Genomic DNA, 23,821 nt, shown 5'->3' with positions numbered 1-23,821 from the left:
GTAAGCATTTTGCTTCTGAAAATCCAACAGATTTCTTTCTTTTTTTTTTTTAAATTATTTATTTATTTATTTGAGAGTGACAGACACAGAGAGAAAGACAGATAGAGGGAGAGAGAGAGAATGGGCACGCCAGGGCTTCCAGCCTCTGCAAACGAACTCCAGATGTGTGTGCCCCCTTGTGCATCTGGCTAACGTGGGACCTGGGGAACCGAGCCTCAAACCAGGGTCCTTAAGCTTCACAGGCAAGCGCTTAACCGCTAAGCCATCTCTCCAGCCCAGATTTCTTTCTTTATGGATCTGACAATCCATAAAACCGAGAAACAATTTTGTTGTTTTTATTTTTATTTGAAACAGTTTGGCTATGTAGCCCAGGTTGGAATTCATTTTTAGTGACAAGAAGTCCTGATGTGTCCAAACTCACTCACCCTCACTCCCTCTGTTAAAAAAAAAAAATGGGGCTGGAGAGATGGCTTAGCGGTTAAGTGCTTGCCTATAAAGCCTAAGGACCCCCATTTGAGGCTCGATTCCCCAGGACCCATGTAAGCCAGATGCACAAGGTAGCACATAGATCTGGAGTTCGTTTGCAGTGGCTGGATGGCATAGTGCCCTCATTTTCTATCTATCTGCCTCTTTCTATCTCTGTCTGTCTGTTGTTCTCAAATAAATAATTAAATAAAATTTAAAAAAAAAATATTTTAGGGCTAGGGAGATGACTTAGTGGTTAAGGCACTTGCCCGTGAAGCCTAAGGACCCATGTTCAACTCTCCAGAGCCAACATAAGCCAGACATACAGAGGTGAGGCAAGCGTAAGGTCACACATGCCCACTAGGTAGCACAATTGTCTGGAGTTTGATTGTAGTGGCTAGGGCCCTGGCACACCAATTCTCTCTCTCTCCCTCTGTCTCTCTCTGTCTCTCTCTCCCTAAAATAAAAATATTAGAACTTTTAAAATAAAATTATAAACAAAATCCTAACCTCAGGGTGGCATTATTGAGAGATGGGAAGCTGGGCATGGTGGCACACACCTTTAATCCCAGCACTTGGGAGGCAGTGGGAGGAGGATTGCTGTGAGTTTGAGGTCACCCTGAGACTCCATAGTGAATTCCAGGTCAGCCTGGGCTAGAGTGAGACCCTACCTCAAAAAAAAAAAAAAAAAAAAGTGGGCTTTTTGGAGACATAATTAGGTCCTGGCAATGGCCACTCATTACCAGGATTAGTGGCCCTATGAAAAGAGGTTCCTGGGCTGGAGGGATGGCTTAGCAGTTAAGGTGTTTGCCTGTGAAGCCTAAGGACCCAGGTTTAATTCTTCAGGACCCACATAAAGCCAGATGTACAAGGTAGCACATACATCTGGGGTTTGTTTGCAGAGGATGGAAGCCCTGGTGCACCCATTCTTTCTCTCTCTCTCTCAAATAAATAAAAATAAATTCTTAAAAATGAAAATGATGAACTAGAGAGATTGCTTAGTGGTTAAGTAGCTCCCCTGCAAAGCCAAAGGACCCAGGTCTGATTCCCCAGGACCCACGAAAGCCAGATGCACAAAGTGGTGCCTGTGTCTGGAATTTGTTTGCAGCAGCTAAAGGCCCTAGCATGCCAATTGTCTCTCTCTCTCTCCCTGTCTCTTTTTCTTTCTCTCAAATAAATAAAATAGTTGCTTTTTTAAAGTATGTAATAAAAAAGAGGTCCCAGAGAGCTTGTTTGAGGAACAAGGCCCTCATCAGACCTGAATCTTCCAGTGTTAATCCAGTCTCCAGAACTGTCAGAAATAAATATTTAAAGCTGGGCATGGTGGCGCACGCCTTTAATCCCAGCACTCAGGAGGCAGAGTTAGGAGGATTGCCATGAGTTCGAGGCCACCCTGAGACTACATAGTGAGTTCCAGGTCAACCTGGGCTAGAGTGAGACCCTACCTCAAAAAATAAAAAAATTTAAAAAAAAGAGAGAGAGAGAAAGAAATCTTTGTTGTTACAGTGGTGCACACTTATAAATACCAGTATTAGGGAGGTAGAGGCAGGAAGATCACAAGTTTGAGGCAAGCCTGGGCTATATAGTCAGATCATATCTCAGAACAAGTAAGTTTATAACCCAGCTAGCTTGTGGTGTTTTGTTACGGCCATCTGACTGAACAGACACACACTACTATGTGCACCAGGGTCTTGGGCATTAAAAAATAATGTGCTGAACAATCCAGGTTTCACAATGACCTAAAGTCATAAGAGCTAAAACAATGTAAAACAAAACTATAAATAGTAATGCATATAAGCATAAGTAAAATCTAGAATTCTTTCATATACACGCAACAATATTCCTGAACTTGGTCTATGATGGACATAAAGGAAAGAGGGAAGTGGTGTCTGATAGTATCTCAAGTCCATTTTCGGTTGCTACAGCTGAATACCACAGGCAAGACAGTTTATAAAGCACAGAGGTCTAATGCTCATGGCTCTGAAAGCTGGGAAGTTCAAGAGTGTGGTACTGGGGGCTTGGAGGGATGGCTTAGTGGTTAAGATGCTTACTGTGAAGCCTAAGGACCTAGGTTCAGACCCACATAAGCCAAAGGCACAAGGTGGTGCATGTGTCTGGAGTTCATTTGCAGTGGCTAGAGACCCTGGTGTGCCATCCTCTCTCCATCTGCCTTTCTCTCTCTCAAAATAAGCAAATAAATAAAGAAAGCAAACAAGGCCGGGTGTGGTGGCGCATGCCTTTAATCCCAGCAGAGGCAGAGGTAGGAGGTTCTCCGGGGGTTCAAGGCCACCCTGAGACTACATAGTGACTTCCAGTTTAGCCTGGGCTAGAGTGAGACCCTACCTTGAAAAACCAAGAATTAAAAAAAAAAAAAAGGAAAAAAAAGAAAAGAAAAGAAAGCAAACAAGAACACTGAGGCACTGGCATCTGGTGGGGGGAGGTGTGTGCTTCCTCAGAACGTGGAAGAGGGCAAGAGGGCACCCATATGGTAACAGGGCGTCAGCGGTGGTTTGGTCTCTCTTCCTCTTCCTATCAGGCCAGTACTATCACCACTGGGGCCCTGTCTGCACAACCACATTGAACCCTAATTACCTCCCAATGGTCCTACCTCCAAATATTATTCACATGAATAGATTAAATTTCCCACACATGAGCTTTCGGGGGACACATTAAAACCACATATGCGGGCTGGAGAGATGGCTTAGCGGTTAAGCGCTTGCCTGTGAAGCCTAAGGACCCCGGTTCGAGGCTCGGTTCCCCAGGTCCCACGTTAGCCAGATGCACAAGGGGGCGCACGCGTCTGGAGTTCGTTTGCAGAGGCTGGAAGCCCTGGCGCGCCCATTCTCTCTCTCCCTCTATCTGTCTTTCTCTCTGTGTCTGTCGCTCTCAAATAAATAAATAAATAAAAATTAAAAAAAATATTTAAAAAAAAAAAAACCACATATGCCAGGTAAGAACTCGACCAAATGAACTAAATCCCAAATTGTTTTTTTTTGTTTGTTTGATTTTCAACGTAGGGTCTCTCTCTAGTCCAGGCTGACATGGAATTCACTATGTAGTCTCAGGGTGTCCTCAAACTCATGGTGATCCTCCTACCTCTGCCTCCCAAGTGCCAGGATTAAAGGCATGCACCACCATGCCTGGATAAGTTTGCTTGTTCTATTTTATTTTTATTTATTTATTTTTGTTTATTTTATTTGCTTGAGAGTGACAGAGAGAGAAAGAGGCAGAGAGAGAAAGAATGAGTGTGCCAGGGCTTCCAGCCACTGCAAAGGAACTCCAGACGTGTGTGCCCCCTTGTGAATCTGGCTAACGTGAGTCCTGGGGAATCAAGCCTCGAACCGGGGTCCTTAGGCTTTACAGGCAAGTGCTTAACCACTAAGCCATCTCTCCAGCCCTATTTTTTTTTTGTCAATACAGGGTCTCAAGTATCCTAGGCTGGCCTCAAACCCCTTATGTAGCTGAGATTGGCCTTAAACACTCAACTCCCCTGCCTCCACCTCCCATGTGCTAGGATTACAGATGTACAATACTAGCCTAGCTATACACCCTATTTTAACGCCAAAATTCCCATTTCCTCTGTCCTGCACAGCTGGGACAAATGGTCACTCTGTGATACTCAGCCTCCTTTTTTCTTGACCAGTTTTCTTTGAGTCGGAGGCTGAACTCAGAATTTGCTTTCCCAGGTTAATCCATTCCATTCCTTTTGTGGAGCCCACCTGCATCCCCATTATTTTTTTTTCAAGTTTTTTTTAAAGACAAGGTACCCAGGTTGGCATCAAACTCATGATCTTCCTGAGTACTGACAGGACAGACATGCTCTACCCCACCCAGCGTGACACCTGCCCATTGATGCCCCGTAGGCTAAGATGGGCAGGAACAGCAAGCAGGGAGCACCTCCCCTGGAGAGCATGAGAGGACTGGATGGTCGCAAGATGACTGTCAGGGTGAGGTGGTTCTACCCATGTCCATGTGGGACGTCTCCTTAGTGTCTCCCAAGGTCTGGGAAGGTGGACAAGAGCTGCTGCCGCCAACTGGGATTCAGGCACCTTCCGTAGCATAAGCCCACAAACTAAGCCTGATGTTTGCATTTTGGCGCCTTTCCCACTAGTGTATTTATCAACCAAAAATATCACGGGTCCCGAAGGGGAAGCTCCTCCCTCAGAGTCATGTGAGGCCAGGCTCAGTGGAGCACCTCCAGGAAGCATGACCATGGGAAGAAGTTGGCAAAGTCAACAAAGACAAAAGACAGTTCTGGGTGGGAGAGATGACTTAGCGACTAAGGTACTTGCCTGCAAAGCCAAAGGACCCAGGTTCAATTCCCCAGGACCCACATCAGCCAGGTGCATTGGCACAAGCGTCTGGAGTTCATTTGCAGTGGCTGGAGGCCCTGGTGTGCCCATTCTCTCTATCTGCCTCTCTCTCTCTTTCTCTCTAGTAAATAAATACATTAATTAATTAAAAAAGAGACACTTCTAAGAGGGTACGGTAGTCAATGTGATGGCATTTTTTCTTTTGTTGTTTTTTTTCTTTTTTTTTTTTTTTTGAGGCAGAGTCTCACTCTAGCTCAGGCTGACCTGCTGGAATTCACTCTGTAGTCTCAGGGTAGCCTTGAACTCATGGCAATCCTCCTCCCTCTGCCTCCCCAGTGCTGGGATTAAAGGTATGTGCCACCACGCCCGGCTTTGTTGTTTTTTTAATATTTTATTTTTACTTATTAACTAGAGAGAGAGGGAAAAAGAGAGAAAGAGAGAGCAGAAGAATGGACATACCAGGGCCTCTAGCCACTGCAAACGAAGTCCGGATGCATGAGTCACTTTGTGCATCTGGCTTACATGGGATCTGGATAATCAAACCTGGGTCTTTAGACTTCATAGGCAAGTACCTTAACCACTAAGCCATCTCTCCAGCTCCTTTTGTTGTTTTTGAGATAGGATCTCGCGTAGCTCAGGCTGGCCTCCTCCTATGGAGCCAAAGATGACCTTGGATTCCTGATCCTCCTGCCTCCACCTCCCCAGTGCTAGCATTGCAAGTATGGGCCACCATGCCTGGCTTACGGAGTGCTGGCGATACGACTCAGGGCCTCATGCATGCTGGACACTCTTCCAACTAAACTATATCTCCAACCTGAATGCAGTGACTTTTAAGATCATTCTCCTGGCCTGGAGAGATGGTTTCATGGTTAGGGCACTTGCCTGCAAAGCCTAAGGACTCGGGTTTGATTCCCCAGTACTCATGTAAGCCAGATGCACATGGTGTCTGGAGTTTGTTTGTAGTGGTTAGAGCCCCTGGTGTGCCCATAAATAAATAAAATATTTAAAAACTAAAAGATCATTCTCCCACTAAGGTCCTGTGTCAATGACAACAGAACAGCAGGCTGCTCAAAGGACACAGAGGGTGGGGCCTTACAGCCGAGTGGCCCTTGGGAAATAGGAGCAGGCTGAGGGGATCTGGAAGACCCTGTCCTCCAGTTTTGAGAAGAAGGGTCCTACCTAATACTTTAATCTTCTTCACCGTCTTCTCTGTGTTGTTGGTCACAGTCACAGTCACGGGGATGGGTTCTCCATGGAAATAGACCTGCAAAGAGAGAGGTAAGTGAGAGAGGAGAACGGAGAGGAGTGAGGCAGCGGCCAGGGGCTTTCTAGGCTCATCTCAAGCCCTTTACAACAACCAGAGAAGATGACATGATAAATGATGTTTCTTTTCCAGAAGGCTCTGGACATGTTCCTTCCCCATTCGCAGGAGGCGGAGGAGGACGGTAGAGCGGTGACATCATATGATGCCGGGAGACCTTGCATGCAATCAGGAGGTTTGGGGTGGAACAAACAAAATAAAAGGAAGCACTGCGAAAGCCGGTGGTCAGAGCTCTTCCCAGCAGCACCCTGGGTTATCCAGCCCCAGGTGAACACACGCATGCACGTGCAAATACTCCAACGTGGCCTTGGCCACTTGTGCATGTGTGCATGCATGTGCACGTGAATGTATGTGCTTGTGGAGAGCAGAGGACAGCCTCGGAAGCCGTTCCCCAGGCACTGTCACCTTTGCTGCACAGGGTCTCTCGCTGGCCGAAAATCACCTAGTGGCCTACACTAGCTGGTCAGAGAACCCCGCGATGAACCTGTCTCTGCCTCTCCAGGCTGGGCTTACAAGTGCTGGCTGCCACATGGGAAATTTTAGTTTTGCTTTTTTTTTTTGGTAGGGTCTCACTCTAGCCCAGGCTGACCTGGAATTCACTATGTACTCTCAAACTCATGGCGATCCTCCTACCTCTACCTCCCAAGTGCTGGGATCAAAGACATGTGCCACCACAGCCAGCATATTTATTTTTTTACTTATTTATTTAAAAGAGAGGCAGATTGGGCTGGAGAGATGGCTTAGCGGTTAAACGCTTGCCTGTGAAGCCTAAGGACCCCGGTTCAAGGCTCGATTCCCCAGAACCCACGTTAGGCAGATGCACAAGGGGGTGCACGAATCTGGAGTTCATTTGTAGTGGCTGGAAGTCCTGGTGCACCCATTCTTTCTCTGTCTGTCTATCTACCTCTCTCCCTCTCTGTCACTCTCAAATCAATAAAAAATGAACCAATTTAAAAAATTATTATTAAAAAAAAAGAGAGGCAGATAAAGAGAGGGAGAGGATGGGCATGCCAAGGCCTGCAGCCACAGAAAACAAACTCCAGACGCATGCGCCACCTTGTGCATCTGGCTTAGGTGGGTCCTGGGGAGTGGAATCTAGGTCCTTTGCAGTAAAGTGCCTTAACTGCTAAGCCATTTCTTCAGCCCCATACCTGGAATACTGTAAACATGGGTTCTGGGGTACATGTCCTTATCCCTGCATGGCAAGTACTTACTGATAGCTCTCTCCCTGAGACTGGCCCTTCACCTTTTACCCCCAGGACACTCCTAGTTGATGCCATCATGTGTGACACAGCCATCATGTGTGACCTGGCTGGCCTGCGTGGTTTCTGTGAAACTGGACTTTCCCAGGAAGTGAGAAATGTGGATCAGCACGTCTAGAAGCAGCGCATTCAGGATTCTCCGAGGCAGGGGCACAGAGAAGCGCTCAGGTGGCCGGAAGGGGAGGTATGTGTCTCATCCCTCCAGCTCTACAGTGTACTGGGAAAGCCAACCAGTGCCAGGCCAGCCACGGCAGGTCGCGGTGACTAGTTCCGAATTTCAAAAAGCATTAGTGCTTTACGAACACTGATGCTTTCAGTTTGGCAGAAGCAAGGGGACCCACACAGTGAGGCAGCAGGAACCGTGAGCTACAGGCTTGAGCCCCGGTGAGAAGGTGGGTTACCTCCTTGCTGAGGGACACTGAGAGCTGCAGGGGCTTGTCAGACATGAAGAACTGCCAGGCCGCCTCGGCACAGGGCTGGGGACCCATCTCGGACGGAGCGTGCTGCACTTTCCGGATCAGCAGCCGCACAGAACTCCTGCAGGGAGAAAGTCCAAGGTCCCCCGCTTAGCGCCCGACGCGACACTTCAGCTCGGCCTCCCGTGGGCCGTGGAAGGAGCTGCAGGGCCCGCTCTGCCCACCGCTCCCTGATTCCAGGAGCTGAGTGTTGGGTCAATGCCCCCAAGGGTCTCCTTCCATCCCATCAGGCTCTGTCCTCTCAAGTGAGGTTGTGTCACAGTGTCAGGCACCTTATGTGACAGGCCTCAGAGCTCCATGCAACTGTGACACAGTGTTGCTAAGTATTGCAAGCACCGGAGCGGGGCTGGATGTGAATCAGCAGGGGACCCGCTGCAAGCTATGAAACCAACCAGTCAAGCAAGAAGCACACACTTGTGCAGTAGTGGCACACACCCTCTGTGGGTAACTAACTGTCTCCAACTGACTGGACATGAAACCCTCTCAGTAGGGAAGAACTCATAACAGGTAGCGGAACTGAGCCAGAATCCCATGGCCAGGAAACTCGTAGATGCCAGAGAGAAGCCCCCACTGGTCTTTGGTAAGACAAGTGCACACATCAAAAAATCTCAAATCAGGCTGGAGAGATGGCTTAGCAGTTAAGTGCTTGTCTGTGAGGCCCAAGGACCCTGGTTCAAGGCTTGACTCCCCAGGACCCACATAAGCCAGATGCACAAGGGGGCACACGTGTCTGGAGTTCGTCCGCAATGGCTGGAAGCCCTGGCACGTCCATTCTTTCTCTCTCTAGCTGTCTTGCTCTCTCGAGTGAATAAGATAAAATAAAAACACAATCAAAGCCGGACATGGTGGTGCCTTTAACTCCAGCCAGCACTTGGGAGGCAGAGGTAGGAGGATCACTATGAGTTCAAGGCCACCCTGAGACTACATAGTGAATTCCAGGTCAGCCCGAGCTAGAGTGAAACCCTACCTTGAAAGACCAAAATAAAAAATACAAACAAAAATAAAAACATTAAATCAGAAACCCAGAGGCTCTCTCTGCTTATAAATACATATAAAATAAAATAAAATTGGGTGGGAGAGATGGTTCAGTGGTTAAGGCACTTGCCTGAAATGCCTAACAACCAGGATTCAATTCCCCAGTACCCACATAAAGCCAGATGCACAAAGGAGCACATATATCTGGAGTTAATTTGCAATGGCTCTGGTGTACCCATTCTCTCTCTTTCTCTCCTTCCTTGAAAATAAATAAATAAGTAATTAGTCAGGCGTGAAGGTGCACGCCTTTAATCCTAGCTCTCAAAAGGCAGAGGTAGGAGGATAGCCGTGAGTATAAGACCAGCTTGAGACTACACAGTGAATTCCAGGCTAAAGTGAGACCCTACATCAAACAAACAAATAAATAAATAAATAATGAAAGAGAGGAGCTGAAGACATTATTCAGGGGTAAAGCATTTGCCTGGCATGCATGAGGTCATGGATTTGAATCACAGCAACACACACACACCCCTAGCACCAAGAGATACATGTGCTGAGCAGAAAGAGAAGATGGAAAAGGATGCATGGATGTGGAAGTGGGGGTGTTGCTTGGGTATTAAAAGAAACATGAGTACTGGACAGGTGAGAGATAGGAGTTTAGCTCATTGGAGACAGAGTCTGATTACAGTGCTGCACAGTTTGAGCAGATTTAGTGAAGGTCATACAATATTGTGAGTGCACATATGCTATGGAGTGACATGCTTAAAAATGGTTCAGATTGTGAACTTTATATTGTGTGTATTTTACCACAGTGAAAAATTGTTTGTCTTTTGGTTTTTCGAGGTAGGGTCTCATTCTAGCCCAGGCTGACCTGGAATTCAGTATGTAGTCTCAGGGTGGCCTTGAACTCATGGCAATCCTTCTACCTCTGCCTCCCAAGTGCTGGGATTAGAGGCATGTGCCACCACGCCTGGCAAAAAAAATTTTTTTAATATATTTTATTTTTATTTATTTCTTTATTTGACAAAGAAAGAGGAAGAGAGAGAGAATGGGCACACCAGGGCCTCCAGCCACTGCAAACCAACTCCAGACGCATGCGCCCCCTTGTGCATCTGGCTAACGTAGATCCTGGGCAATCGAACCTGCTTCCTTTGGCTTTGCAAACGCCTTAACCACTAAGCCATCCCTCCAGCCCCAGAAAAAAAAAAAAAAAAAACTTTAAAGAATAAAATAGCTGGACGTGGTGGCACACTCCTTTAATCCCAGCATTTGGGAGGCAGAGGTAGGAGGATCATTGTGAGTTTGAGGCCAGCCTGGGACTACTGAGTACCAGCTGGAGTGAGACCCTACCTTGAAATGAAACAGAAAGACAGAGGAGGAGAGGGAAATGGCTAGGTGTGGTGGTTGGCTACAGATATTCTTTCTCAACAAACAAACAAGCAATCAAGCAAGCAAAAAAAAAAAAAAAAATGAAAGAAGGGACCTGAGAGGCCTTAAGGACCTCCATGGGCTTTGATGCTGCCAAGTTCATTGTCATTTCTTGCATCATATCCCTTATGATAAGCCATTGGCCCCCACCCCCACCCTGCATGTAAGCATCTCAGTCCTTCACTGTTGTGGCCCCAGGAAGTTTCATGACCCCACTACTCCACGCCTGTGGGCTGGTTTCTTCCCCTTCCTGTCCCCAACCCCTCATCCAATCCCACAACTTCGTTCTCACTTCTTGGGGATCTTATCCTCTTCGCCATCTGTCACATCTGTGGCAAACGCTTTGACCTCAAAGTCAACCCCGCAGCTCTGTTGGAGACAGACAAGAGGACAGGTCAGCCTCTCCTTGCCAGGAGCTGAGATGTAGGATCACACCTCCCTCGGGCAGACAAATGGCCACATCCTAGATATAGAGGCGTACTGATGCCACCAGGGACACCAGCATGCTGAGTGAGCTGTGGGCCCAGAGCCCTCCGAGGCTGCAGAGTGTGCCCTGTGTGTCTTTGCATGTTCCCAGCCCCTCTTGGGCACTTAGGTGTCCTCACAGAGGGCACTCCCCTGCATGCGGTGTGGACTTCCAGCTGAGGACAGCACTGGGGACGGACATAAGTGCTCACAGGGTCAGGAGCAGTGTCCCCAAAGGCCCTGCTGGAGGCAAACACCCTGACCCCAGTTGGCTGCGCTGTAGCCAAGCATGGTTGGGCAGCAATGGCGCACAATGCCAGCAGCTGGTCACATTTTCTTTAATGAGAGAAAAACCATAAAATCTCCTCATTTGCAAAAAGCAAAGAGAACTTTGAAGTCTGTATGGGTAGAACACACTCATTTGCCAGTGACCATCAGTCTCTCCAGTCCAGGTGTGTGATTTTTCTTGCCCTTTGACTCCCCTCAAAAGGTTCAACACACCATGACTCATCTCTGCCCTCAGTCTGCCCGTGGGCAGCTCGCTGGCCCTCTGCCTACTGCCCAGAGGGGAAAGTGCTGATCATGAGGGCGCGCACATGTGTGGGGTCTCTTGTTCACAGGATGCTCGCAGGTAAGTGCTGAAGATAAGAGACAGGGTTATGGGGACTCTATACCAGACTCTACATTATTTTGAATTTTTCCATGATAAAAAAACCTGTATTAAGAGGATATTGAAAGGCTGGCATGGTGGCTCATGCCTATAATTCCAGCACATGAGAGGTGGAGGTAGGAGGATCAAGAGTTCCAAGGCCAGCCTCAACTCTACAAGATCACTCCCCCCCACCAAATAAAAAACAAGGAAGGAAAAAGTGGGGTATGGTGACTATATGCCTTTAGTTCCAGCACTTAGGAGGCTGAGGTAGGAGGATCATCACGAATTTAATACCAGCCTAGACTGAGTTCCAGGTTAGATAGGCTACAGTGAGACCTTGCCCTCCCCAAAACGGGTGGGGGCGCTGAGAGATTACTCAGTGGTTAAGACACTTGTCTGCAAAGCCTAAGGACCCAGATTCCATTCTACAGTACCAGATGCACAAGGTGGCACATGTGTCTGGAGTTCATTTGCAGTGGCTAGAAGTCCTAGTGTGCCAGTTCTTTCTATATATCCATCTCTCTCTCTCAAATAAATAAATAAATAAAAATAGTTTTTAAAAAAGACCAAGAGGTCTGGAGAGATGACTCAGTGGTTAAAGACACTTGCTTGCAAAGCTGATGACCTGAGTTTGATTCCCCAGTACCCATACAAAACTAGAGACACACAAAGTAACATGCATCTGAAGTCTCTTTACAGCAGCAACGGGCTCTGGTATTCCCATGCTCATTTGCTCACTTGCTCTCTCTCTCAAATCACTACAATCAAAATTTTAAAAATTGGAGGGCAGGAAAGCAGGAAGGGAGGGAGTCTATTGAAGGAATCAGGTGTTATGTGAAGGCCTTATACTAACAGCACTGAGGAGGGTGGGGCACAAGATTTTGAGTTCAAGGCCAGGCCATGTTTGATAGTAAGACCCTGTCTTGAAAGGAAAGTAAACAAAACAACACAAGTCTATTGAAGGAATGGCGGACTTCCCACAGCATTCCTTCTCCAACTCACCTTCCCGACATCTTGAGGAGCTGGCTGCAGCATCACTGAGCAGGGCAGGTAGTCAGGAAACTGGAGAGAAACAAGAGAGGGAACCTTCTCACTCCGAGGCAGTTATACATTCACCATGTAACGGTGAGCGTGGAGATGAGCAAGACGCACAAAAAGGCCTAACTCACCTGCACCTTTGATGCCCTGCTTGACGCTCACGGGCAGCTTTCCAAAAGTCTCCCCCATGCACACAGACACACAGCTGAAGTTTACACAGAGGTATGTCTTACAGAAGTGGGCCTAAATGAGGTCCAATGGGACCAAACATGTCCTATGTTATGTCCAATGACTCACTTTCTTAGCCCTTATTCTATTCAGAATTAGAACCATTTCTGGACCAATGTTACAGACCATGAAACACAATTCTGCACTTTTGTAATGCACATGTAATGTAGCCATTCTCCTTTGTTGGGCACTTATATGGTGTTTAGTTTTTTTGCCATTATAAACAATACTATGATAAATATCCTTCTTCAAATATTTATTTATTCATTCATTTTTTTAAAAAATTTATTAGCATTTTCCATGATTATTCATTCATTTTTCACTCAAGCTCAGGCTAATCTGGAATTCATTCTGTAGCCTAGGCTGGCCTCTAACTCATGATGATCCTCCTACCTCAGCCTCCCAAGTGCTGGGATTAAAGGTGTGTGCCACCATGCCTGGACTTATTCAAATACTTTATTAGCACAAGAATGGTTATATAGCTTGCTTAGCATGCACAAAGTCCTGAGTTCAATCCCCAGCACTGCATAAAACTGAATGTGGTAACATACTCCTGTAATTCCAGCACATGGGAAGTAGGGCAGAATGAGCAGAAGTTTGAGGCCATCCTCAGCTACAGGGTGAGTTCAAGGCTGGCCTGGGCTACATGAGATTGTCTCAAAACAAAAATTAAAAAAAAAAGAAGAAAGAAAGGGCTGAAAAGATGGCTTAGTGGTTAAGGTACTTGCCTGAGAAGCCTAAGGACCCATGTTCAACTCTCCAGATTCCATGTAAGTCAGTTGCACAAAGTGACACAAGGTCGGACATACACACAAGGTGGTATAGGGATCTGGAGTCTGACTACAGTGGCCAGAGGGCCTGGTGTATCAATTCTCTCTCTCTCTCTCTCATGGTCTCTCTCTTTCATTAAAAAAAAAAAATTTAAAAAGAAGAAGAAGAAAAAAAAATGCAAAAAAGTAGCAGCAGCTGGGTGTGGTAGCACATGCCTTTAATCCCAGCATTTGGGAGGCAGAGGTAGGAGGAATGCTGTGAGTTCAAGGCCACCCTGAGACTATGTAGTGAATTTCAGGCCACCCTGGGCTAGCATGAGACCCTACCTCAAAAAACAAAAAAAAACAAAGAAGAAAAAAGAAATAGCTGCAAGCCTTAAGTTTGGCTGCCAGGCCATATGACCCAATGGGTGCAATAGTGGCATGTCTGTTATGGGGAAAACCAACTATTCTCTAATTGAACTGAAGGTCTGCCCACTCTCTGGGAGGGAATACATGCCTGACACTGAAAACCTATGACAGGGGTAGTCATGAGCCCTAAGGTTATAACGCCTGCTTATGTCTGGTTATATTTATATATAATGCTCATCAAACTGCCCAGTAAGTACTTCTCTTAATGCTACTCTCACTTTTGGTTAGAGAAGCTGTGATGACTCAGAAGGTACCATAGTGCTGAGAAGAAGTGACAGAGGAGTGCTCCGCACTGAAATATCTCTATCACACCTTCCAAGGCTCAGGGTCCACTGTGGAAGAGGTAGCAAAAAGAATTTAAAAGCCAAAGGAAGGGTAGGACTGTTTACAATGTACACTTCCAGACACAAGATGACCTGGATATCCATGACCTCACAGTGCTTGGCACTACCTACATAAGACCATCATAATAGGAGGAAAAGATGATAACATTAAAATAAAAGAGAGACTGATTAAGAGGGCAAAAGGATATGATGGAGGGTGGAATTGTGAAGGGGAAAGTGGGGGGGAAGAATTATCATGTTTTATTGTCTATAATTATGGACGTTGTCAATAATAAAAAAAAATTTTTTTAAAAAAGAAAAGCACCAATTTAACTAGTTAATTTCACGTGCTATGTTGCTGAAAAGGGAAAAGTCAGGTCAAAGTCACATTTATTTATTTTTGAGATAGTCTCTATTTATCCTACCCTGGCCTGAAACTCTCAATTCTCTTGCCTCAGCCTCTGGAGTCCTGTATTCCAGGAGTGCATGCTAGTCAAATTCTCTGCCATTAAGTGACCGGTTTGGTCTTCAAAAATCATACTTTTGGGGCTGGAGGCATGGTTGAGTGGTTAAGGTGTTTGCCTGCAAAGCCAACGCATCTCGGTTCGATCCCCCAGGACCCATGTAAGCCAAATGCACAAGGTGGTGCATGCTTCTGGAGATCATTTACAGCGGCTAGAGGCCCTGGCGCTCCCATTCTCCCTCTCCTTGTCTCTCTCTCTCTAAAATAAATAAAGATAAAATTTAAAAAGATCATACTTTTAAAGGTTTTTGATGCGCACTGACATGTCACTGAAAGGTCATGTCACTTTGAATTTCCAGCACAAGTGCATAAGGCATACAGGACCATTTTTCTTTAAAAGAGGTTTAGTAAAAGAATTGTGGTAAAATAGAATAACGAATTTACCATTGTTAGCTATCTTGACCTGCCCTACAGAAATCACCACATCCCATCTCCAGAACCTTCTCAACAGCCTCCAGGAAGCTCCACCCCAGGGAACCTTAAATCTCCTCCCGTCCTCCCACACCCCACAGGCCACGGGACTCTGCCTTGTACATTGTCTAAACAAACGTGACCCTGCGGTTGCTGTGGCCTCGGATAAGTGGGCTCTGTCCTTTTGTGGCCAGCTTCTGTCATGTGGCGTGGTTTTCAGGGTCCCTCTGTGCTCTGGCGTGGACAGGGCTGTGTATCCTATCACTTTGGAGGAGTGCATACCAGCCAGATGAGTAAACATTTAAGCAAAGAAAGCCGCAGAAGGTTCCCCACACCAAGCTCCTGTCTGATGTTAGAGTATGCAAGTTTCATCGGGTGAGACATGGGCCTTGGGGGAGGTGAGGGGTTGGAGCCCCAGGACCTATCATGCTGTGAACAAGGCTAAAGACTGGCATCTCAGGACTGGGGGATATGTCTCAATTGTCCCAGCAATGCAACACACACGCACGTATCCCTCAGTCCACTAAAATCTCTTTTCCCATAGGGAACATTGCCTGCTTAGAACTCCCTGGGGCCATCTGAGGGACATTCCTACCAGTTTCTTTTTATAGCCAGAGAAGAAAGAGCATGTGCTCATCTAATTAGGTGGTCAAATGAAGGGAAATATCCAAAGGGCAGGTTGCAATGGTGCCTTTAAAGGCAGGGAGGCTATTTTTAAGGACATGAAAAAAAAAAAAAAAGGCAATCACAGGCCAGCAATCTAGCATTTCTTTCAAGGGTGTAATTTACGGGCTCAGAGAGGGAAAGCCTCCTTGGGTCCCCTTCTCTTGGTCCCATTTTCCCTGTTGTAAGGTGCTGTAGGAGGAGCCAAGCCAGGGAGAAACCCGATAGAGAGCACTCACCGTGAGCAGAAAGGGGTACGTGTTGCCCCCCAGCTTCTTGAGGAGGCTCTCCTGAAGTTGGGTGAGGGCACTCGCAGCCCCCACAGGAGGGTAGACCTGGACCCGAGAGAAGTACAGGTCTCTGCGGAAGGTCAGGCCAATCACATCAATATCCTCCTGGCCGTAGCGGAAGGCGCAGGTCAGAGTGACGTACACTGGAAGACCATCAGACAGGTTGGACTTGGCCTATAATGGAAGTGCCTCATCTACCTGGGCCACTGCTGCTGGGATGAGCTGGCAGCAGGGTGACCACACCACATTGAGAGCTCCAGGGTTCCGGCCTTCAGTGCCTGGCGGGGATGGGATCTGGGAGAAGCATACTACACAGCCGGCCCATCCATTCGGAAGCATCAGCTCCTTCCCAGGGCTTGTGTTCAAGAAGCATCAGCTCCTTCCCAGGGCTCGTGTTCATTATCCTATAGGATGTCGCAAGATTTGGAGGCACCTCCCTTGCCAATCACGTTAGTGGGCCAGGATGGTAAACTTCTGAGGTGGACATGTGCGGTCCACCAGACCCTATTGCTTCTTCCATCTCCCCCTCCCTCCTCTTGGTCCCCACGTCCCCCAAGGTTGGTTGGGTTGGTTGGGGGTGGGTCTGAACTGGTGCTAACTTGCTTGGGTGAGAGAGGGCAGGATGTCTGGAGAGAGTAATAGAGACACAGTGCTAAGAGCAAAAGAGACTGTGCTGCAGAGGGAAGAGCCAAAGGGGCCTGGGCCAGTGGGAGTGGGGGAGTCGGAATCGAACCTCAGAAGTTTCCACTTATACCCTTTTTTGCACACTGCTCTCACACCTATGAAGCATTCTCTAAATTACCACTTTCAAAACTCCTATATGAAAGCTGGGTGTGGTGGAGCATGCCTTTAATCCCAGCACTTGGGAGGCAGAGGTAGGAGGATCACTGTGAGTTCAAGGCCACCCTAAGACTACATAGTAAATTCTAGGTCAACCTGGGCTAGAGTGAGACTGTACCTTGGAAAACAAAACAAAACCAAAAAAATCCTATATGATTAATAACTGAAATTGTGCCCCGATGTGTGAAAGTTCATAAGCATGTTTGTCGAAGACAGGAAGTGTTAGTAAAGCATGTTAGAAGTAGGTCTCAAGTCCTCAGTTGCTGTTAGTTTAGGATTTTGTCTGTGTCATTTTTTCCATTTATTTTTATTTATTTAAGAGCAACAAACAGAGAGAGAAAAGAGGTAGAGAGACAGAGAGAATGGGCACACCAGGGCCTCCAGCCACTGCAAAGGAACTCCAGATGCATGCGCCTCCTTGTGCATCTGGCTACTGTGCGTCCTGGGGAATAGAGCCTCGAACCAGGGTCCTTAGGTTTCACAGGCAAGCGCTTAACTGCTAAGCCATCTCTCCAGCCCCTAATTCTTTTTTTTTTTTTTTTTTGTTTTTTTGAGGTAGGGTGTCACTCTGGCTCAGGCTGACCTAGAATTTACTATGTAGTCTCAGGGTGGCCTCGAACTCACAGCGATCCTTCTACCTCTGCCTGCCGAGTGCTGGGATTAAAGGCGTGCACCACCACGCCCAGATTCCCAATTCTTTTTTTAAAACTTCCTTTTTTATTTTTATTTTTGTTCGAGACAGAGAGAGGGAGGGAGAGAATGGGCACACCAGGGCCTCCAGCCACTGCAAACAAACACCATATGTATGTGCTACCTTGTGCATCTGGCTTATGTGGGGCCTGGAGAATTGAACCTGGATCCTTCGGCTGCTCAGGCAAGCACCTTAACTGCTAAGCCATCTCTCCAGCCTTATGTCAACTCTAAGGCCAACGTTCCCTCATCACTCACTCAAGAGAACCACTGGACAACCCCAAACCTCTCCTTTGTGATTAGACATGAGGAAGGACCCACAGAGGACCTGAATTTCTGCCTGTATCCGCTAGGCAGTGGCCTTTCCTGACACCGACTCCCTATGTGATGGAAGGCAGGGGACAGTGGGACTCAAACCAGAGAGAGCAGAGTACCCAAGGGACAACAGAAGGCTGCAATTTTCTGTCCATTCCTACCATGCTTCCCCTACCCCCAGTGCTGCTGGCAGCCCACACCTGACATAGCCCAGTGGGCACATCATCCAGGGTCTAGAACAATTCCTTGTGGTTGTCAGTAGCAACCACTCAAAAGGCATTTTTAGAATGGAACTGAGTCAGCGACATTATCACGAGCATAGTTTGAATCTGTTCTAATTCAGTTTATGCAACTGTTGCTCATCACAAATGACTTGCCACACGCGTCGTAACTGCTTGAGAATCTCAAGGGCATGGTCACAGTGCGGCTCAGAACACTTCAAGAAGAATAAAAATAAATCCTGCCTCCCAGCTGCATGTTTTCCCCACCCAAATACCTCCCCACGCCCCACAGCCAGCTGGGAGACCAGACCTTCCCTCCAGGGAGGCTGAGGGGCCCCGCTCACCTTTCTTTCCCTTCACAAGCTCAGGATCCACCAGTACAACACCATCTAAACCAGAGAGACAGCAAGAGTAAGAGCAAGACACCAGCCATCTTCAAGACACCAGCCTCTTCAAGACACCAGCCATCGCTGGGCAAAGCTATATGCAGTAGGGGTCTTTTGCTTATGTTGGGGGAGGAATTGAGACAGGGTTTCATGTAGCCCAAGCTGGCCTTGAACTTGTTATGTGGGTCTCCGAGGATGAGCAGAAACATCTCCCTGCTTTGACCCCCCCCCCCCAAGTACGAGGGATCATGGGTGTGCGCCATCACAGCTTGCTGCCCGGGCTTCTTGATTGCTAAGTAGTAGTTCACGGTGCCACATGCCCCTTGGTTTGTTTAACCTACTCCTCACCGTCTGGGGGACATTCTGGTTCTTTTTATTTTGGAGCTATTACTCATAACACTGCTGGGAACAATCATGCCCAAAATAGTGGTTTTCATTTCTGTGGGGCCAATGCCCCCGGGTGCTGTTACTGGGTCGTATGGGAAGTGTATGCGGAGCTCTCAAAGAAGCTGCCAAGCTGCTTGCCCAAGCGACCGCACTGCTGCGCATTCCCACCAGCATGGAGCGAGCCCTCCTCGGTGCCCTCGCCAGCTGCCATCGCCAGGGCCTCTCCTTCAGGACAGCTTTTTCTTTCCCTCCCCTCCCGTTTTCTTCCCTTCCCTTCCCTTCCCTTCCCTCTCCCCTTCCCCCCTTCCCTTCCCTTCCTTTACCTCCTATCTCCCTCTCCTCCTCATCCTCCTTCCTCTTCCTTTCTTCCTCCCTTCCTCCCTCTTTCTTTCTTTCTTTCCTTCTTTCTTTCTTTCTTTCTTTCTTTCTTTCTTTCTTTCTTTCTTTCTTTCTTTCTTTCTTTCTTTCTTTCTTTCTTTCAGTACTGGAGAGTAAGCTCAGGCTCTTACATGTGTTAGGCAAGTACTCTACATCAGCTACAACCCAGCCCTTTAAAAAATTTAATTTGGGTCATGGAAGTTGTTAATAAAAAATAAATTAATTGGGCTGGAGAGATGGCTTAGCGGTTAAGCGCTCGCCTGTGAAGCCTAAGGACCCCGTTCGAGGCTCGGTTCCCCAGGTCCCACGTTAGCCAGATGCACAAGGGGGTGCATGCGTCTGGAGTTCGTTTGCAGAGGCTGGAAGCCCTGGCGCGCCCATTCTCTCTCTCCCTCTATCTGTCTTTCTCTGTGTGTCTGTCGCTCTCAAATAAATAAATAATTTAAAAAAACTATTTAAAAAAAATAAAAAATAAATTAATTATAAACAATTCAATTTGGGGGCTGGAGAAATGGCTTAGCGGTTGAGGTGTTTGCCTGCAAAGCTAAAGAACCCAGGTTCCATGCCCCAGGGCCCACATAAACTAGCTGCACAAGGTGGCACAAGTTTCTGGGGTTTGTTTGCAGTAGCTGGAGGCTCTCGTGCGCCCCCATACACTCTCTGTGTCTCTGCCTCTCCCTCAAATAAGTAAGTAATAATGATAATAATAATTTGGGGCTGAAGAGATTGCTCAGCAGTTAAAGGCACTTGCTTGCAAAGTCTGACATCTTAGGTTCGATTCCCCAGTGCTAATGTAAAGCCAGATGCACAAAGTGGCACATGTGTAAGGAGTTCATTTGCAGTGTCAAGAGTCCCTGGCATGCCCGGACTTACTCTATTTCTCTGTTTGTTTCTCTCTCTCTCAAAAAAAAAAAAAAAAATTAAAATAGCTGGCATGTTGGTGCATGCCTTTAATCCCAGCACTCAGGAGGCAGAGATAGGAGGATTGCTGTGTGTTTGAGGCCACTCTGAGATTACATAGTGAATTATAGGTCAGTCTGGACTGGAGTGAGATGCTACCTCAAAAAAATACAAAAAATATTAAAATAAATTTGGGCTGGAGAAATTGTTTAGTGGTTAGGGTACTTGGCTGCAAAGCCTAAGGACCCAGGTTCAATTCTCCAGTACCCATGTAAGCCAGATGCATAAAGAGGCACATGCATCTGGAGTTCCTTTGCAGTAGTAGCTAGAGGCCCTGGTGTCTGTTCTCTCCCTCTCTCTCTCTCTCTCCATATATATATATATATATGCTTCTGTCAAATAAGTAATTATTTTTTTTGGTTTTTTGAGGTAGGGTCTCACTTTAGCCCAGGCTGACCTGGAATTCACTATGTAGTCTCAGGGTGGCCTCGAACTCACAGTGATCCTCCTACCTCTGCCTCCCAGGTGCTGGGATTAAAGTCGTGCGCCACCATACCTGACTTCAAATAAATAATGATTTTGTTTATTTATTTATTTGAGAGTGACAGACAGAAAGAGAAAGAGGCAGAGAGAGAGAGAGAGAGAGAGAGAGAGAGAGAGAGAGGGAGAGAATGGGCATGCCAGGGCTTCCAGCCACTGCAAACAAACTCCAGATGCGTGCGCCCCCTTGTGCATCTGGCTAACGTGGGTCCTGGGGAATTGAGCCTTGGACCAGGGTCCTTAGGCTTCACAGGCAAGTGCTTAACTGCTAAGGCATCTCTCCAGCCCATAAATAAATATTTTTTAAAAATAAATTTAATTTTAGGACATGGTCTTGATAAGTAACCAATCCGGTCTTGAACTTGAGATCCTCTTGCCTCAGTCACCCGAGTAGCTGAGATTGCAGGCCCAAGTCACCATACCCATTTATTTGGGCTACCTTCATAAGTATGTAATATCCATTTGTGGCTTTAATTTATGTACCCTTGTGGCTAATGATTCTGACCATTTCTCAAGTATATATCTGACACCTATGTGTCTATGATATAATGTTTCTTCATGTATTTTCTTCATCTTTTATTTTTTTGTTTATTTTTTTAATTTTTATTTATTTATTTGAAAGTGATGGATACAGAGAGAGACAGAGAAAGAGAGAGAGAGAGAGAGAGAGAGAGAATGGGCACACCAGGGCCTCCAGCCATTGCAAACGAACTCCAGATGCGTACGTCCCTTTGTGCATTTGGCTAACGTGGGTCTTGGAGAATCAAGCCTCGAACCAGGGTCCTCAGGCTTCACAGGCAAGCGCTTAACCACTAAGCCATCTCTCCAGCCCTCATCTTTTATTTTATACTTTTTTTTGCCTTGTTTTTTGAGGTAGGGGCTCTCTCTGGCCCAGATTGACCTGGAATTCACTATGTAGTCTCAGGCTGGCCTCAAACTCACAGCAATCCTTCTACCTCCGCCTTCTGAGTGCTGGGATTAAAGGCGTGCACCATGATGCCAGACTTTTTATGTACTTTTTGTATTTATTTAAGAGAGAGAGAGAGAATGGGCACGCTAGGACTTCTTGCCACTGTAAATGAACTCCAGGTGCATGTACCCCTTTGTGTACCTGCCCCTACATGGGTACTGGGAAAGTGAACCCTGGCTGGCAGGCTTTGCAAGTAAATACCTTTAACCACTGAGCCATCCCCTAGCTCCCCTTTAAAAACATTTTTTTTTTAAATTTTTTAAATATTTTTTATTTATTTATTTGAGAGCAACAGACACAGAGAGAAAGACAGATAGAGGGAGAGAGAGAATGGGCGCGCCAGGGCTTCCAGCCTCTGCAAACGAACTCCAGACGCGTGCGCCCCCTTGTGCATCTGGCTAATGTGGGACCTGGGGAACCGAGCCTCGAATCGGGTCCTTAGGCTTCACAGGCAAGCGCTTAACCGCTAAGCCATCTCTCCAGCCTTAAAAACATTTTTTTATTTAGGGCTGGACATGGCTTAGCTGTTAAGGTGTTTGCCTGCAAAGTCAAAGGATCCTGGTTCAACTCTCCAGCACGTAAGCCAGATGCACAAGGGGCACATGCATCTGGAGTTCGTTTTCATTGGTTAGAGGCCCTGGTATGCTCTCTCTTTCTTTCTCTCTCTCAAATAAATAAATTAAAATATTTTATTTATTTATTTGAGAGAGACAAACAGATAAAGAGAGGTTTTTTTATTTTTTTTAAAAGATTTATTTATTTTTTAGAGATAGAGAGAGAGGGAGAGAGAGACACAGAATGGGAGTGCCAGAGCCTCCAGCCACTGCAAACAAACTCCAGCTGCAAGCACCACCATGTGTGTCTGGCTTACATGGAACCTGGAGAATTGAACCGGGGTCCTTAGGCTTTGCAGGAAGGGCCTTAACCACTAAGCCATCTCTCCAGCCTGAGAGCTTATTTTTAGGTTTTTGTTTTGTTTGTTTATTTGGTTTTTTCGAGGTAGGGTCTCACTCTAGCCCAGGCTGACCTGGAATACGCTATGGAGTCTTAGGGTGGCCTCAAACTCACGGTAATCCTTCCACCTCTGCCTCCCGAGTGCTGGGATTAAAGGCGTGCGCCACCACGTCCAGTTTCCGAGAGCTTCTTTTTAAATAAAAGATCTGGCGGTTGCCCCATAACTCACAGGGAAGCTAGCATGAATGTTAACTTACCCACAGGCTCTACTTTGGTGATATGGTCTATGTAGTCTCTCTTCCCCAGGTAGATGGTCACCTGCAGGGAGACACATGTCCACTTGAAATAGCCCAAGAACATGGCTAACAAAGGTCGGCATCACCAAATCTTTTCATTTGTCCTCCTTGTATCCCCTCCTTGCCTCCTCCATGCTGGGGAATTGAACCCAGGGCCTCATCCACACAAGACAAGCATTTTTCCACCACTGAGCTAAATTCCAAGTCCTTTTTTTTAGGTTTTTTTTTTTTTTTTTTTTTTGAGAGCAACAAAGAGAAAGAGGCAGATAAAGAGAGAGAATGGGCATGCAAGGGCCTCCAGCCACTGCAAACAAACTCCAGATGTGTGTGCCCACTTGTGCATCTGGCTAACATGGGTCCTGGGAAATCGAGCCTTGAACAGGGGTCCTTAGGCTTCACAGGCAAGCACTTAACTGCTAAGCCATCTCTCCAGCCCCCAAGCCATTTTTTTAAAAAGTTTTTAATTAATTAGTTAATTTAAGAGAGTGAAAGAGCCAGATAGACTGTAAACAAACTCCAGATACATGCACCATCTTGTGCATGTGGCTTATGTGGGTCCTGGGGAATTGAACCTGGGTTCTTAGGCTTTGCAGGCAAGCGCCTTAACCACTAAGCCATCTCTCCAGCCCCTTCTCCCCCCGCCCTCTATTGAGAAGAGGAGCCACCTGACTTGGAAGCTACTTGAGGGCTTTCTACTCTCCCAGCTGCGGGCAGAGATGCAGTTTGAGCAAGGTGTGTTCTGTTCTCAGTCTCCTTCCATCTGCTTTGGATGTGGGAGATCCTTCCAGCCCTGTTTTTCCTTCTTTTTGCCAGCAAGTCTAGCTCTACTATCAACCAGGTAACCTTGTTAAGTGATGCTGCAGTAGAAAGTTACACCTATGGAAATAGGCTTCCTATGCAGGTACATGATAAACCTTTTAAAAGTTTTAT

General features: G+C 46.8%; 1 protein-coding gene across 1 annotated transcript in view; it reads right to left on the bottom strand.

Annotated features, from left to right (window-relative positions):
- Positions 1 to 23,821, bottom strand: part of Sag (S-antigen visual arrestin) — a 43,813-nt gene that overhangs the window by 16,947 nt on the left and 3,045 nt on the right. Inside the window, exons 2-8 of the mRNA XM_045148352.1 lie at positions 22,853 to 22,913; positions 18,425 to 18,469; positions 15,964 to 16,157; positions 12,360 to 12,419; positions 10,533 to 10,609; positions 7,763 to 7,898; positions 5,958 to 6,042 (exon numbers count right to left, since the gene is read on the bottom strand). Coding sequence (XP_045004287.1) covers positions 5,958 to 6,042; positions 7,763 to 7,898; positions 10,533 to 10,609; positions 12,360 to 12,419; positions 15,964 to 16,157; positions 18,425 to 18,469; positions 22,853 to 22,913 — 658 coding nt within the window. The remainder of the gene's footprint in view (positions 1 to 5,957; positions 6,043 to 7,762; positions 7,899 to 10,532; positions 10,610 to 12,359; positions 12,420 to 15,963; positions 16,158 to 18,424; positions 18,470 to 22,852; positions 22,914 to 23,821) is intronic.

This window comes from Jaculus jaculus, chromosome 4 (genome assembly GCF_020740685.1).
Source record: "Jaculus jaculus isolate mJacJac1 chromosome 4, mJacJac1.mat.Y.cur, whole genome shotgun sequence".
NCBI classification, from domain to species: Eukaryota; Metazoa; Chordata; class Mammalia; order Rodentia; family Dipodidae; genus Jaculus; species Jaculus jaculus.
The sequence above is the reverse complement of the archived record's forward strand: the minus strand, read 5'-3'. Positions and strand labels throughout refer to the sequence as shown.